Below are 16,706 nucleotides of genomic sequence, written 5' to 3'. Positions count from 1 at the left end.
ATGAATTTAAGAAGCTCCACCAGCCCTCCACATCCCTAATGGTTGCAGAACAATGTTGGACCTGCAAGGAGGGTGTGCCTGGTCATCGTGCCAGGCTGTGCCAACACGCCATGTGAGAAACTCCAGCCTATTTTAGGATCAGCTAGTTGATGATGGTCACCTGAATGAGAATTGTAGTTTAGCTGGGCAAATTTTAATGAAAGAATATATTATAAATATATTATAAATTTAAATGTAATTTTTATGTAAAGTTGGGAAAAGCACTATACAAATAAAACATGGTATTATTATTATTGTTATTATTATTATTATTATTATTATTATTATTATTAATATGAATGTTATCATTTTTATTATTTTGACTGTGATTTTGACTGATTATTTTTATTTTTATATGAAGATGATTAATTAAGAGGAGAACAACCATGTATAAATAGACAGGCTGAAACCTAAACAAGTATGACCGGAGAATAATGAATTGGTTTAATAGTGTAGTTTGATAAATTAGTCACAAATATTTTTGAAAATGTAAATTTGGATGCAACAGATATTCCCATTCACCTCACAAAGGTTTATTTGACTAGTCGACTAATGAAGCACATTGGTGCTTGGTACCAGGGGGTGCGGATGTGAGACCGCCATCCTGTGTCCCTCCTCCTGTTTACTCCCCCCGCCTCCCCTTTCACGCTGCCATTCACTCCAAGGATCATGTGATGAGGGGGGTAAAGAGAGAGACAAACTTTAAAAGGCCGAGCGGACACTCTGGCTGTCTCTACCTCTCCACTTCTCTTCATCATGTGAGCAGGCGCTGATGAAAAGAGCGTTTGTTACTCTGAACTTGTGCACCATCGTCCAGGAGAGAGAGAGAGAGAGAGAGAGAGTCTGTGTGTGTGTGTGTGTGTGTGTGTGTGTGTGTGTGTGTGTGCGCGTGTGTCCCCACCAGTGAATAGGACATTAATTGCATTAGCATTACAGCAGGGGTGATTTCCAGTCAGAAAGAAAAACTCTGTTATTAACAAGACACTTTTTTCAAAGACTCAGAGTGTTATTTTGTTCTGTCTGAATCAAAAACCCTCTTTGCATGAAATTAGGCAAGACAGAAAGAAATTGAAAGAGAAATATAGAAAGGGAGAGGGGTGGAGTGACGGAGACCGAATGAGAGGGGAAGATTGCACTAATCAAATTGGAAGGGGGAAAAAAAAAAAAAAAAAAGATTGTTGGGCTTTTCAGTCGGCCCCGTTTCCTTCCGGCGTGTTATTCAGCTCTGACGACTGAAAATATTTCGTTTAAAAAAAAAAAAAAAAAACGCTGACGGACGATGAGTTGCTCCTTCTGGCCAGACAGAGACATTCAAATCGTCTCTCGGCAGGCCCCCGACGTCTCATATAGGTTGAAATTAGCTCCTCATTCAGAGTGGTGTCGAGCCTGTCCGGTCACACCGGGCTGCTTCGGGGGGGAGGCGGGGAGCGCTTTTCAGGGCCATCCTCCTGGACAGAAACTCATTAGAGGAAGGCGACGCCGGGCCCTGCTCTCCACGGAGCTCAGAGCAATCACGGAGCATTCTTGAGCTCAAGAGCAAACAAAGTGGGATGACTTGTATTTTAACATGGTTGTATGCGATGCGAGGGTTCTAATTCCGATCGATTAGTGGCGTTGTTGTTTCTCCTCTAAGAAAAGGTGACGTTCGTTCCAAGTCTTCTCGAATGCAACCGCGACCAGAGTAGAGTCAATTTCTTCTGTGAGATTCCATCCCACGATGGACAGAACGCCCATCAATAGTCAAGAACACTCCAGGAAGGAAAACAATCATAGACCCCAAACCAGAAATGGCCTCGACTTGATATGCACACAGGGTGGTGAACACTTCTTAGAACGATATATTGATATTTGATTGATCCATTTCTAAAGATTTATTTTATATTATTTTTTTAAATTGGTTTGAAATATACCGTCATTTCTCAAATTTGGTCGGTACTAACCACCAACCATCTGGAGCTCCCATCACGCTCGTGGACGGAAGAAAAGCAGCCGATAATATCAGCATTTCAGTCGGTTTTGAAAGTACAGGAAGAAGGACTATTTATCCCCAGTTTGTTTCTGATCGACCTAAATGGGAATTGTGAAGCATACAATTGATGATTTGATAAATTGCTGGTTCCAAAATCATATCAATAAAAAAAAAAAAGGAGAAAAAGACGACATTTTGTCACATTCTGTTGTCGCGAGGGGAAACGAAACGGGGTCCTGGGCTCAAAAGGGCTTTTTCATGAAAAGCAAGAGAGGTTTGAAATATTGAAAAAAATGCCAATTGACCCCAGTATGCATCTTGGGTGATCACTGATAGGCGATCTATGATAGGCTTCTATGTTCTGTGTCGCTTCCTTGTCACTCTCCTCTCGCACAGATGACAATAATCTTGTGAGTCACAAGCGACGCGTTGCGACGTGCGCGAGCGCTCACGCACGCACGCACGCACACACGCACGCGCGCACGCACGCACACGCACACACACACCTGCATTTCCTGTTCTCCTCCCCAGTGGGGAGAAAATAATCAAAATGCTAAACAGTTTCCAGCTTAATTTCTCTTGTTTTTATGCATATGAGTCTAGCCAAGCACACAAAGACCTGTGTGTGTGCGAGTGTGTGTGTGTGTGTCACAATGTGCTTTCAATGGCGCGGTGAGCAACCCTTGGAACAGTGTGTAAAAAAATGGCATGAGGGAAAGGGCATTAATCACGCGAGCACAACCAAACACACATGCATGGACGTGCGCGCACACGCACACACACACACACACACAGATTAATGGCCGGCCAAGAGACTAAGGGGAGAGACCCCATAGCACATTGTTTCCAGAAGGTTAGCATTCTTGTGGAAAAATAAAAACATCTACAGTATGAACTTAAAGGTTTTCAAACATACTGTGTGTACGTGTGCGTGTGTGTGTGTGTGTGTGTGTGTGTGGGAGTACCTGATGGAGTTCCTGAAGTGGTCCTCCGCTGGGTTTTTCACGGTGCAGCTGTTCAGAAGCCACAGGTCCGCGTCCGACGGGTCGTCTGAGGACGGAGACACAAGCTGGGTAATGTGACGTCCACCTGCCCACGGCTTCCGTCCACAGCGTGCACATACGGCAGAACAACAACGTGCACAGACCAGAGATTCGCCGGTCGTCACTTCTTCTCCTCTGCCAAGAAGACAGTCTGGGTTCTTAACTCTAAGTGTCGGTCGACCCATTTGCTTTTACTGGAGTTTCACTGATCATTAGTTTAGCATCAAGTGGGCGTCAGAGACAAAAAACCAAGGAGGTTTATTATTGTTCATTAGCACAGGGCTCTGTGGAATACTCAATTCTGATTGGTCAATAGAGGCAATGAGCGCTTAGTGGTTTCTGAATAATGACCGTTATCACATCTCACTGCCGGCAATCACGTCACTCGCTTCACGCCACCTACATGCTAATGCTAACATTAGCTACGAGTGACATCTTGTGATGCTACATGCAAACTACATATTTCGGGAGCGGGGGGGGGGGCAAAAAAAAAAAGGAGGCAGTAGCTCAGGAGGTAGAGCAGGTCGTCTAGTAAGCGGAAGGTTGCCGGTTCGCTGATGTATTCCTTGAGCAATATGCTTTACCCCCTAACTGTTCCCCGGGCACCTCTATATGGCAGCCCACTGCTCCGAGATACGTCAGTTACTAGGATGGTAAAATGCAGAGAAATTGCAAATTTCCCTGTTGTGGGACTGATAAGGGCATATATATATATATATATATATATTTAGAGTGAAGTTGTATTTGTACGGCGAATAGTTTGCTGCAGTGTTGGCTACGTTAGTTGTAGACCCTTTCTTTGCGGAAGCCAAGAAGTGGGAGCTTTGCAGTCGCGATAAGGCATACGGATACTACTACTACACTTCAAATTTATATTTTCGTCTCAATATATCGTATTTGGTCAGTAGCTGTGCAATAGCCGGGAGTTATTTTGCTGGCTGCACATTATCCCTTACGTATTTCAGTACCAGACTTTTGTGTTGAGTACATTCACTATCCCTGGGACCACATTCTGGCCTGATATCAGTATTAATGATGTGTCTCCACTGAAAGGATGTGTCTGCACTTCCCTCTGCAGAATCTCTCAAATGGGTCGTTCTGGAAGTCGCAGTGGGGAATAAAAAATACAAAAATGTGTGAGCCACTGCGGAGAAAGTGTAATGTCCCTGATGCATGTAAGGTAGCAGGCGGAACTGAAGATATCCCACTCAAGTGTTGGAGCGCAACAAGCAAAGTGATAGTAAATGATAGCGAAATGTGAGGTCAATTCACAACTTGGCAATATTCTGCTCAAAAACAGACAGAAAAAACAAGTGTACATAATAACAACAAAAAACAGTTCCAGAATTTGAACTTTCGTGAGTTCATATTTATATCGTGAAAACTTGATTCCCAGTGTTTGGGCTGGTTAGTTACTTACAAATATCAAGGTGACTTAGATAACTGCAAAAGCTCAAAAATACATTAATGCTATACTCATTTATGTGCCTAAAGGTTCAGTTTAACATTCAAAATTTGTGAAATCTAATACAAAATTCCCAAATGTATTTTTTTTTTCCCCCCAATCACAGCTCCAGCAAGTCTGTAATCCGGACTTTGCTGCATTGGAATGGCTGTTATGGAAATTGTGCCAGCGCTCCGGCTTGTCTTGTGATACCAAGCTCAACGCCCTTAACTCCAGGCACCGGTGGCAAGTCTTGCATGGCACCGCCAGGAGACATGACACACACACACACACACACACACACACACACACACAGTTGTGGCCGTGTAAAGCTAGCTCCTTTACGCCACGTTGAACCAGATATTTCACTTAGCATCCTGTTCCCCCACTGCAGTCAAGCATAGACATAGACACACACACACACACACACACTATATTGCCTGCACCAGTCAAGCATTCACAATATCCTATGGCGGATCCTCATAAGACCACAGGGTGACACACACACACACGAATGCAGGTCACAGCGTACACCAAAGTGAGGCGATAGTGACCGATACCACACCTTTTCTCTGCAACATTGTCACTCAATTGCTCTCTCTCTCTCTCTCTCTCTCTCTCTCTCTCTCTCTCTCTCTCTCTCTCTCTCTCTCTCTCTCTCTCTCTCTCTCTCTCTCTCTCTCTCTCTCTCTCTCTCTCTCTCTCTCTCTCTCTCTCTCTCTCTCTCTCTCTCTCTCTCTCTCTCTCTCAGCACAAGGCAGGTTTACTCGACGGATCACGTGGGTATATAAACGTTTTGTAAAATAATGCTAATAAGAAGGACATTGTTTTTTTTGTTTATATTTTTTCATGAGAAGTTTTTGAGATTGGGTTATGGCTGGCTATATATGAGCTTTAAATAAGCATTGGGCAATAATCCTTTTGTGTATTGGTGTTAAGTATATTTGTGAAATAAAAGTTTGCGAAGTTTAACTTGATACAGTATGTTCGTGAGCTCATGCTCACTGCCAATTATATGGCAGTGGTTTGGATATCTTAAAAGTGAAGTGACGCTCACATGCCCATTGAAGGTGCTTTCAGTGGTGGACAGGGGTCAACATGGGCACTCAGACCGATCTGGGGCTACGCAGACCCATACGCAGCAAGCTGTGATGCACTTTGTGTTCTGACACCTTTCTATCATAGTCAGCATGATTATTCAGCGATTTGTGCAAAAGTAGCTCTTTTGTGGGATCAGACCAGACGAGCTAGCCTTCGCTTCCCACGCGCACCATGTCGCTGGTTCACCGGTTGTCCTTCCTTGGACCACTTTTGATAGGTACTAACCACTGCACACCCCACAAGACCTGTCCTTTTGGAGATGCTCTGACCCAGTCATCGTGCCATCATAATTTGGCCCTTGTCAAAGTGGCTCAGATGCTTACGCTCGCTGTTGTTCACTCGCTGCCTAATATATCCCATCCCTTGACAGATGCCATCAGAACGAGATGAGCAATGTTATTCACTTTATATGTCAGCGGTTTTAATGTTGTGGCTGATCGGTGTATAGATGAAGTTTAAATCACTAATGGCTCTGTTCAACGACCCTATAATATAGGGTCGTTGAACAGAGCCATTTATTTTTATTCATTATTTATTTAAACTCCACCAGACACTCACATTATAAGCTCAAATATATGAGCTTATAATGTGAGTGTCTGGTGGAGTTTAAATAAATAAACTTAGATTGATACAAGAGCAGTCTTCCTGTCCATACGCATTTATGTTTACGTCAAATGAATATTTCAATCTCCCGACTTTACTCAGGGTTCAGTTGAATTTTATACTGTGTTTAGTGTAAAATTTACCATGACAAGACATCCATTCATCCAGCCATTTCAGGCCAACATAGAAGGGCTCAGTGGAAATAGATGGTGCTACTTCCTGTAAAAAGGACTTCTTCAACATTAGTCATATTGGCTTTAAGCATGATAAATGCTGTTTGGTGTTTGGAGATCTGTGTGTGTGTTTGTGGTGTGCTTGTGTGTCTCTGTGTATTAGAGCTTTGCTTGTTTGGGATGAGAGTCTGTATAAGAAGGTCACAGATCAATATTGATTGGTCTTGCAGATAAAAACACAGCTGGCCATTATGCCTACCTTTAGATCTCTAGGCTGCGTCACACACACAAACACACACATAGTGGAGGGGCAACGGGAGGGGTCTCAGCTGTGTGGCTGTACTCCCGTCTTCTGTCCTGGGGGAGGCAACTCACAACAACAATAACATCCCCTCCATCACTTGAATACAGACACACACTTGACAAAGACACACCTATACACTGAAATGTAGCAAGCAGAATGAAGCAAAGCAAGAAGATTGAGAAACAGAGGGGCGCGCACACACACACACACACACACACACACACACACACACACACAGAACAGCATTTTTCAAGCTCAGCAGTACTCTGCATCCTGTAGCCCAGAGAGATTAGAGAACGTACAATGAACTGACCGCATCACCAGAATGAGTCAGGTAGGATAAGGAGCGGGGCATTGAGGTACCTTCCAGACATAGAAAGGCTTTAACAACACAACAGATATTCGACTAAACCCGATTTAAGGTTTGTTTCATTTCAGCTCAACATCCACTGAAACAGGTCAAAAGCTTCGGCTTCTATCTCGGCCCAAATAGGTGTAAAAAATGAATGGCCTACCTTATACCTATCTTTATAGCTACCTACAACACGTAAGTGCAGGTAATTATAAAGGCAAATGCTGGAAATTTGGAAATGTAAGCTAGGATTAGCCAGGATTTTCTTGGAACAGGTAAGTATGAAGGGAAGCATTAAGTTCAGCGGTAGGCTTATGGTTTTAGAACATCAGAAAAGTTGACTCTCAAGCAGAAGAACTTGACTAAGACTTCAGAAAACTCAAATTTAAGACTATTAAGACTACTTTTGTGACTGCGCAGCGTGTATTCTTCAAGTTAGTTTCTAGTGGGCCGTGCTTTCCCACGCCACTACACGGTAGACGTTAATGGTAGATTTCAGGCCATTGCTGAAAGCTACTGCTGGTGTGTTTGTTTTTGTTAAGGTAGGGGTTTTTTTTTGGTTTTTTTCTCCACGGGGGTCAGCAGTGCAACGCTGTATTTGCACCTGAGGGGAAGGGTGCGGAACAGGGGAAGGATGGGGGGCAGCTGTGAAGGGAGACGCTTGCGCTGTTTGCTTTACGCTGCACTAACGCCAACACTCGAGGGGCTAAATTCGGCGAGGCAATATTTCTGGGCCGCCGCCAGCGAGCTGGGAGTGGCTGTTTTTACTGAGCATTGGAGAGAGAATAAAGATAGAAGGGGGGTTGACAGAAAATAGTGATTAAAGAGTAAATATGAAAGCATGGTGCTAAATGGATGACTGTGCTGTGACTGTGGATAACAACCATTTTCCTGAGTTCTTTAAGTGCGTAACACCTCAGCCCTGCGGCCAGACTGGAACCAGGAGTTATACTTAAGTGTGTTAGCTGAAAGTTTACTTGGTATATTTAATACACTTTCTACGTATTCACAATTGATATACTGAAGTTGCGCTGATATTTGAATTGAAACCATTTATCTTGTACTTGTACTAAGCGCGTTTTACTTCATTTTTCATGTATTTTTGATAGCCTAGTATACTTTTAACAAGTGTACTACTACAACTTAAGTTAGGAAAAATGTTTCAATACAATCCAAGTGTACTTAAACTCCACTTATAGCATATTAGTGATTACTATACTAAGTCTATACTATATTATTATAGTGCCTAAAAGTAAAGACGTACCAAAAAATCCACTTCAAGTATGCTCAAAAAAAAGTGCAAATGCGTAGAAATATACATTTTAATACAATTTATATATTAAAGATATACTTCCAGAAACAAAATTAACGATATACTTCCAGAAACAAACTTATTTTTCAACTTGGGATTTTCCCTCCATTTAGTAAAATTGTATTTCCATATTATTAAAGTAACAGTGATTTAAGATTGCGTGGGACAAAACACAAAAACTAGTGCCTTTATGTTTTCATCTTTTCGTTAAGTGTCAGCGTTCTCCAGGTTCGGGGGGGGGGTTGTCCACCGCTTCTACTAAGAGGAATTTTTATCAGATTGTGTGGATGAGAGGACGAGAGATAAACGAGATGGAGTGATAAAAAGATATCACGTAGCTTTGGGTAAAGCGCGCACGCACGCACACACACACACACACACACACACACACACACACACACACACACACACACACACACACACACACACACACACACACACACACACACACACACACACACACACACACACACACACACACACACACACACACACACACACAGCAAGAAATTCCAGCCTTCCAAAAGAATGCTGCCGTTCACGGGAGATGCAAAACACTTGTTCCTGATTTGCATAGATATGGAGGTCCAGCAAATGGGCACAGAAGAGATTTGACTAGAATTTGCATAGGACGGCCATTCAAGCCAATGGCGACATGATGCTAAATGTGCAGTCAGACCGTTGATCTTTTATCTGATAGAGGAGTTACAGAAGCGATAATGGCCGTTTGGGTGTGCTTGTGTGTGTATGTTTGTTGGTCATAAATCACCCCATTTCCCTCATTAAAGAAGTGGATAGCGATTATGGAATGTGGTTTGCTGTGAAACACAAATCAATATCTTACTAGCAATACCCAAAGCCTGGATTTATGGACTGTAAAGGCATGGAAAAGAGTCTGAAAACAGAGAGAGTGGGTGGATATGATGAGACTGAGGAATAGAAGGAGCGAAGAGAGGAAGGAACGTGAGTGTAGAAAACTCGAGTTGCCATCTCTGATGATAACCATCGTCCATAAATCACACTATTGCAGACCGCTAAATAATAAGGTGGTGTGTGTGTGTGTGTGTGTGTGTGTGTGTGTGTGTGTGTGTGTGTGTGTGTGTGTCAATCTCAACTACTTTTGCAAATATATGTGCATACGTATTTATGTGCATGCAAGATATTCCCCAAAAACATCCCCCTACATGAAATATGGGGCACCTGTGGGCAGTGAGCATACCTGTCTTTGCGTATGTGTATTTGCAATCGATCTGGGGGTTTTTTGGGCCGTAAAATAAACATAGAAATAAACATTTGTTTCTAATTCATTCATTTAACAGTTTGCATTACATGAGACTTCTTCCATAGCTTGTAACAACAAATTCCACTCCGCGCCCCGGGTTACCTGCCCCCACCCAGTCTGTCTCGTAAATATGGTTCAACTTAGTGCAAATGTTCTGAGCCCAGGTGCTCGTCTAGTGTGTGTGTGTGTGTGTGTGTGTGTGTGTGTGTGTGTTGGGAGGGATCATCTGAGGGGTGAGAGAAGTGCAGGGAATAACTTGACGTCCCCAAGTTTGCTGTAGCCAGCGTACGCAGATGTCCCAACAGACAATTCGTAAACAGCCAATTCCATTCAAGCACTTTGGCTGTAAATATGCTATAAAAATAATAACAGCAACAATTGAAAGACAGCTGTTTTTTCCAGTCATGCTAACATCTGTGTTTTTTTCAATTTCAAATGGTTCGCTGGCAATCCAGTTTGTGTTTGGTGTGTATTTTAGTGTTCCAACCAACAGGCTAACAGGGTATTGAGAGACAGTGTGACTTCACACCCACTGGAGGCTAACACGCTCAGCGTGTTGCGAGCGCTACCGCGGCCCAAGCAGCTGCTGCAGCAGTGGAGACGTGTTGCGTGGAGTGAGTGTGTGTGTGTGTGTGTGTGTGTGTGTGTGTGTGCGCGCATGCGTGCGTTCGTGTAGGGCTGGGAAATGTGTCACATCTACTTAGACATCTGGATTAATATGAAAAAGGCATTGCTGCGGAAATACTTTCTCAATTTCCATTTCCCCCCTCCCCTTTCCCTCTTCAGCACTTTTGCTTTTCCTTGATTTGGTTTTCATAGATTTCTTCTACTGGGTATTGTTGCAGGTCCAAAGTCTGATTGGATTGAATGAAGAAGTGTATAAAATAGAGGTGTGTTGTTTAACCCATTCGTTTATTATCTCATACCTCATAACCTTTATAACCTCATATCAAATATTGCTACCGGATCTAAAAATACTGCAATCGGTCATTTTACCCACATTGCCAAGCCGTAAAAATGAAGCATCTTAGCGCCAGCTTCTCACTACGTCATGTGTGTTATAAATCACCCAGCAGATGCTGTTGCGTGTGTGATCCGCCAGTGATAATCGGCGTCTACATTCCAAGGTAGAAATAGTAATGGCGGGAGAGAGAGACCATGGTTGACAAAAGGCCTAATTGTTTGACAACATGCATCATTCGGATGTAGGCTTTGTAGGGGTTCTTGGTATTTGTAAGCTGGAGAGGCTTGAGGTTTAGGTTGAACAAAGGAGAATGTGTGGCAAATACGCTGAAATACAGAGCCATGACAACAGCGAGGCCAACCCAAGCAGATTTTTGTTTGGTTTGACGATCGCGTTTTAGTTCAAGGTTTCAGTGAATTAAAGTTTACATCTTCAATTTTGCAAACGAGTCGGATTTTCATATATATATATATATATATATATATATATATATATATATATATATATCGCTTATTTTGCCTCTTCTGTGAATTTGAGCGCCCCTACAAGCCCTTCCTGTGCCGCGGCACCTCACAAGCGGCTTTACCATGTGTTTTTATTTTTTTATATAAACTATTTATCAATTGAATATAACATGTTATATCTTGATATATAAACGCCAATTTTGGCCACGTTGTACAACCCTGGTGGGAACCATTCGTTTTTTCTCACCAGCAATTAGAGAACAGCACCCCCACTGGAGGCTATGCGAGCAGGACAAGATTGTGCCATTACAGTATCAATAATCTATCAATGCCCAGAGGCATTTCTGCAATGTCGTTTTCACTGCTAATGGATGAAATGCTGGATATACAGTAGCCAGTTGTTGTGATCCTCATTACGGACAGACTAACAGCAAAAAGCTATGATGCCAGGTATTCAACTTCAGCTGTTTTTTTTTCCCCACATAGTTACATTTAAAGCGCAAATCTAAATACTAACGAGTGACGTTTGCCTGAGGTATATTTCCTCGGTCAAACAAGGACAGGATATTTTTTTCCTTTTTTGTCTGTAGCTGAAATGAATGAAGCATCAACAGCTGTAATCTACTAAAGCAAGCTAAAACATGGCTTTCCATTGGGGGCGTTGAAAATAACAGTATTTTACTGGAAACACCGGGGTATAAAAAAATATAAAGCTGTGGGCACGGCAGGAGGTATCGGTGGGAGATGGGTGTAATTCCACCAGCATGCATGTACCTGATATTTTACCACAACATCCTAAAACACGATTTCAACCATATTTTACAGCCATAGCTCTCATTATCCCTCCTTCCTTCTTCTCAGTGCTCTAATTTCTGTTTTGGAGTTTCTGCCCTCTAACGCATCCATTTTGAAACCATTTTTCCCCCCTTTCTCATGTTGGGACACCTTGTTTTTGTTTTTTTTTAACCATGGCAATTTCCACACACCCATCTATCCACACACACACACACACACACACACACACACTCCACCAATTTTGCTCAACGGCATTGCAAAAGTAACGTTATAAGTCAGAGATCGTCATACAGAGGGCTCCCAAAATGATGCTTCCGCGGCCTGACGTTCCATAGGAAAGTATAGCAAAGCAGGAAAAGAAGCCAATTCAATGAGCTGAGGGTTGGGAGCGGCGCTGCAGTTACTTTTGGTTGTAGATTTTCTCTGTGATTATGAAAAATCCTGGGTTTTTAAAAGTGGTTGAGGGGAGTTCACCGCAGTCTAACTTTCTTTACATCTTTGCTTTATTTATGTGTCTCCCTTTCCAAATGTCATAAACCTTTCATGCACGGTCCTTTAATTCTCCCCCCAGCTCTCTCGCTCGAGTTTCTCGTAGTCTCTTGGTGATAGATATTGTGCGTTAACCCTGCATCCAGCACTATCGTTGGAGCCGTGGTATAACATTTTCCATTACAGACAGACCTGTTTTAGGTTCCAGAACTTTCCCCAACACTCCCCGAATCAGCTGTATAAACACGCCGTCCAGCACAAAGCACAAGGGTCTCCCTCCCAAGCTAAACCTTCACAGTACAGTAGAACTAACCAAAGGATGGGGTTTGATCTTTGTTGTTATATCCGGGTTAACTTCTACTTCATTTTGGGCCCTGTCCCATTGAAAGGTTATTTAATTAAAAAAAAGCCCTTTGATTAAATAGGCTTAGACTAAGCAACCGATATATTTAGGTGTGTGGATCTTTTCCATACTGCAGCGATGGATCTCTGGTGTCTTTGATTCTCCCCATTTGGTCCTGAGCCCTGGAAGATGATATATGAGTGTGGGGGCAGAGACATCTGTGTGTGTGTGTGTGTGTGTGTGTGTGTGTGTGTGTGTGTGTGTGTGTGTGTGTGTGTGTGTGTGTGTGTGTGTGTGTGTGTGTGTGTGTGTCAGACATCAGCCCTGGGGGTCAATATGATGATCCTGGTGGTTCACATACAGTGCACACCATGACCTACTTTCCATCCTGTCCCGTGTGCACAGACACAGACACACACACACACACACACACACACACACACCCCCCCCCCCCCTCCTGTCATCTTCCCATTGCCAGATCTCAAATACATTAGCTTTCCATCCTACTTGTCACAACGGTTTCTCCCATCACACACACAGGGCGTGGCGTGTTGACCTTGGGACGTGGTGCAGGGGGTCTTCATGGGGGGTCCGGGATAAAGGGGTGGCTGTGGGGTGAACGGACACACTTGACTGGGCTAACAGGAACTGCCGGGGCTTACAAGCTGTCGACCTGCAAGCCAGACTGGCTGTCTGACTGTCTTGTCTGTCTGACTGGCTGGCTGGTTATGTGTCTGCCTGATCAACTGGCTGGATGACAAGGTGAATAGTTATTAAGTTAACTGGCTGGGTGGATAGTTGGCTGGTTAAACGGCTGGCTGACCATGCGGATGGATAGCTGGTTAACTGGCTGGGTGACTGAGCGGATAGTTAGCTGGTTAACTGGCCGGCTGAGTCACAACTTACCTGGATCACTAATTCCCTAATTTACCTGAGCAAAATTGTGACTCACACACAGGGCTATAGACCTTACATGGGAAAGACAAAAGGAGAGACATTGAGGGTGAAGAGTGAGAGAGTGCGAGAGAGCGGTATATGGGGTGTGGTGGCAACTTGAGCATGTCTGATTGGGACAACAGGGTGGCTCCCAACAGAAAACACTGCTGTCTAAAAGGTTCATTCTCCTCTGGGATGGGGTATTTGTGTGTGTGTGTGTGTGTGTGTGTGTGTGTGAGGACAAGGAATGTCTGTCTGCATTTACATGGGTGTTTATGCGTTTCCTGTGTCGTTCTTTTTACCTTCACTTCTCACAAATTTCACACACACACACACACACACACACACACACACACACACACACACACACACACACACACACACACACACACACACACACACACACACACACACACACACACACACACACACACACACACACACACCCCTCTCAAGGGCCCCTTGGAGTTTGGACTCTAAGGGGCCTGGTGGCTGGACTATCTGTCAACCAGGATGAGAGACCACTTTGCTGTGGATGACAACGCAATCAGCTGTCAATAGAGAAACAATCCACACAACACAGGTACACTAGTGCAAATGTGATCAAAGACGCATGCACATTTTCCCCAACACACACACACACACACACACACACACACACAACAGTGCAGGTGTCTGCACTACATGAGCAGCTGTCATTTGGGGTTGAAAAAACATTATTAGATCATCAACGTTGTCCAACATATCAGATTGAAAACAGCAAAGGGCTGTCTCCCATCGCTTCTATTTCATTTCCAGGAATCGCCCCTCATGCCACAGTCACAAAATTTGTGGACGTCATTTGCGTCACGCGCTCTCTCACGCTTGGGGGCAAGTATAAACCTACCTTTAGTTTCAGAAGTGGGAGGCTGAGAGGGAAGGAAACCTGTCGGGGGTTTAGGATAACATGGAGGCTCGACGTGTGTGTGTGGGGGGGTTAGGGGGGAGGTTAGGTTTCAGCAGCGAGTGATGAAGGGGAGGAAGAGTTGAGTCCAGGACAGAAAACAGAGGCTGACACTACGTAACGAGCCAAAATGTAAGCGTTGGGGACAATTATGGCAGAAAAGATAGGGTAAATGGTAAAGGAGAAAGGAGGGGGGTGCATCAGCATTAGGAGGAAGGATGAATATTATAAACTTCAATTGCCATTGCAATTGTCATTGCCAACGATGTTTCTTGTTCCAACACACACACATGCACACACCCACACACAGACCAGCTCTAGCCCTAGCAAACCCACAAGAGGCCTCGACAGCTTCCTTTCCCATCAGCTAAGTTAAGTGGCATAAATTCACTGAAATGGGCAAGCGTGTGTGTGTGTGTGTGTGTGTGTGTGTGTGTGTGTGTGTATGCCAAGTTAGACACAGCATGGGTCCATCAGAGTGCTCACGCCGGCAGTTTGACAACATCTTAGAAACATCTGCTCACTTGGGATTTTACAACTGTCCTAAACAACGCTGGGTCCATTACTCTTAGAGAGACAGAGGGACCACGAAAGACGACAGGGAGACGGAGAATGAGAAAATAAAGAGGAGAGGAGCTGCAGGAGTCCGAGGAGAAGCTAGGTGGGAAAATAACGCTGGGAGAAAGTAGAACAGACGTTGAAAGAGAGGGAAATAGGATTTAGGAGGGAGTTAGATACAGACACTATTTCTCAAAGTGAATAAAAGATAGAACTGGCGAGAGGGGGGCGCGACAGACAGGCAGGAGTAATAAGAAAAAAGGAGATATCAAAGACAAGAGGTATAAAAACAAGACAAAGTTGTACAAGATAGCAGACAGTCGTGAGATGTCACAACAAAGCCAGCAGGCAACCTTAGCAAGAAATGGTAGAGGGGTGATGGATGTTTCAAGTGAAGCCAAATACTAATTTGGATGGAAACCTGTGAGTTTCCCATGGTGTCTCTGTTATAGCTGTTGGGTTTTACAATTAGAACCACACACACATACACACACACACACACACACACACACACACACACACACACACACACACACACACACACACACACACACACACACACACACACACACACACACACACACACACACACACACACACACACACACACACACAATCAGCCACAACATTAAAACCACTGACAAGTTAGGATCTGAGCAACACTGAGTAAATGCCGCTATGATTGAAAGGTGTCAGTACACACAGTGCAACGCAACTTGTTGCGTCTGGGGCTGCGTAACCGCAGACCAGTCAAAGGGCCCATGCTGACCCCTGTCCACCACCAAAAACACCTACAATGGGCACATGAGTGTCATAACTGGACAATGGAGCAATCGAAGAAGGTGGCCTGGTCTGATGGATCAAATCATGTTTTCTTTTGCATCATGTGAACAGGGTGTGTGTGGTGAGATCTTGCGTGGAGCCCCAGATCGAGGGAGATTATCAGTGGTCTTGTATGTCTTCCATTTTCTAATAATTGCTCCCACAGTTGATTTCTTCACAACAAGCTGCTTACCTATTGCAGATTCAGTCTTCCCAGCCTGGTGCAGGTCTACAATTTTGTTTCTGGTGTCCTTTGACAGCTCTTTGGTCTTGGCCATAGTGAAGTTTGGAGTGTGACTGTTTGAGGTTGTGGACAGGGGTCTTTTATACTGATAACGAGTTCAAACAGGTGCCATTAATACAGGTAAGGAGTGGAGGACAGAGGAGCCTCTTAAAGTAAAAGTTACAGGTCTGTGAAAGCCAGAAATCTTGCTTGTTTGTAGGTGACCAAATACTTATTTTACAGAGGAATTGACCAATTAATTCATTAAAAATCCTACAATGTGATTTCCTGGATTCTTTCCCTCCATTCTGTCCCTCATAGTCGAAGTGAACCTGTGATGAAAATTACAGGCCTCTCTCATCTTTTTAAGTGGGAGAATTTGCACAATTGGTGGCTGACTAAATACTCTTTTGCCCCACTGTGTGTGTGTGTGTGTGTATATATATATATATATATATAAAATTGGGGATGTTAACAATTAATTGACTGTCGATAAATTGATAGATAATTGAGAGAAATAAAAGGCTCAGTGGAGCAGGAAGCCGTA

The 16,706-nt window shown here is 43.7% G+C and overlaps 1 protein-coding gene across 2 annotated transcripts in view; it reads right to left on the bottom strand.

The window, feature by feature from the left end:
* Positions 1-16,706, bottom strand: part of cdkal1 (CDK5 regulatory subunit associated protein 1-like 1) — a 300,473-nt gene that overhangs the window by 241,664 nt on the left and 42,103 nt on the right. For both annotated transcript variants that reach the window (XM_080004992.1, XM_080004993.1), the window contains exon 4: positions 2,974-3,058. In XM_080004992.1, coding sequence (XP_079861118.1) covers positions 2,974-3,058 — 85 coding nt within the window. The remainder of the gene's footprint in view (positions 1-2,973; positions 3,059-16,706) is intronic.

Source organism: Zeus faber (genome assembly GCF_960531495.2).
Source record: "Zeus faber genome assembly, chromosome: 8".
Classification (NCBI taxonomy): Eukaryota; Metazoa; Chordata; class Actinopteri; order Zeiformes; family Zeidae; genus Zeus; species Zeus faber.
This window is presented reverse-complemented; position numbering and strand designations above follow the sequence as displayed.